This window comes from Camellia sinensis, chromosome 7, assembly GCF_055761805.1.
Source record: "Camellia sinensis isolate YWXY chromosome 7, ASM5576180v1, whole genome shotgun sequence".
Classification (NCBI taxonomy): domain Eukaryota; kingdom Viridiplantae; phylum Streptophyta; class Magnoliopsida; order Ericales; family Theaceae; genus Camellia; species Camellia sinensis.
In genome coordinates this window covers 188,248,893-188,250,062 of record NC_138967.1, presented here as the reverse complement: position 1 = coordinate 188,250,062, position 1,170 = coordinate 188,248,893, and the positions used below count along the sequence as shown (strand labels likewise).

General features: G+C 32.1%; 1 protein-coding gene across 1 annotated transcript; it reads right to left on the bottom strand.

Moving 5' to 3' along the window:
* Nucleotides 1-215: 215 nt before the first annotated feature.
* On the bottom strand, nucleotides 216-878 carry LOC145796396 (uncharacterized). Its single transcript, XM_082881490.1, has one exon. The coding sequence runs from the start codon at nucleotides 876-878 to the stop codon at nucleotides 216-218; it is 663 nt and encodes a 220-aa protein (XP_082737616.1).
* Nucleotides 879-1,170: the final 292 nt, after the last annotated feature.

Here is a 1,170-nt window from a genome sequence, read left to right as displayed (position 1 = left end):
AAACACTTTCAAATTGAAATTACATTGTTACATCCCCATCGAAGCAATCTAGTTGTATTTATCTTTTTGAGCTCCATATATTTTTTAACCCAATCCTACAAAAGTCGACACATATAGTAAAATATTTTAAAAATAACAATTTGTAATCAATAGGAACAAATTAATCAATAAATAAATTGTACCTTTTGACAAAAGTGGTTTGATCCATAAGTACACTATAACAAAATTTTAGGATAAACAATGTTTGTAGTAGAATCTGGCTCATCATTGGGAAGGAGAACACTTATACGATCAAAAGATGTGCATCTAGATAGGGCCACATACAATTGCCCATGACTAAACACTGGTGTGCGCAAATCAACTCCGACAAATTTCACAGGTTGCCCTTGAGATTTATTAATGGTCAGGGCATATGTCAATCGAATTGGAAATTGACATCTTGTCATTCGGAAAGGCATTTCTGAAGAAAACGGTGTCAAGGATATCCTTGGTATGAATACCAAATTGCCACATTTTTCTCCAGTTAAAATTTGAGCTTCAATTATGCGAGTATTGCATCTAGAAGCCATCAATCTCGTGCCATTGCACAGTCCATCTTTTGGTGCAATATTTCTTAACAACATTATAGGACAACCCACTTTCAACTCTACCTTAAAAGTCGGTAGCCCAGGGGGATCTAATGAATTTAAATATTCATTAGGATATTTATTTATTATAGTACGATCAATTTCATCATCTTCAGACATCTTGTCTGTTGCCAAATAAGTATGTGTGTTACCTGGAAAAATATTCAATGCTGCATCATTGATAGCACTGACATCGTCATTTTGTGCAGAAAGAATTATACGTTCAGTTAAAAATGTTGCAGTCGATGTCATTGCCACATCCAGTTGCGGATAAACTACTAAGATTATGTCTTTTAGATCTTAGCATTTGTGTATTGTTGATGGAAGTTTAACAATTTCCTGAGGATTGGTCCCAATCTATTTATAAAAATAAATAAATAAAATATTAAGTAAAATCAATTAAAGTACATAAACGTAAATGTATTTCGTCAATTTAAAAGAACCATATAATAGAGAAAAAGTTTGAAGAAATATTACCTCCATCAAGAATTTTGCAAAATTAGCATTTTCAAGATTTGCATGATTCAAGCGTATGTTCAAATTT

Coding starts and splice junctions, on each gene's coding strand:
- LOC145796396 (XM_082881490.1), bottom strand. CDS start 878: ATGACATCGACTGCAACATTTTTAACTGAACGTATAATTCTTTCTGCA.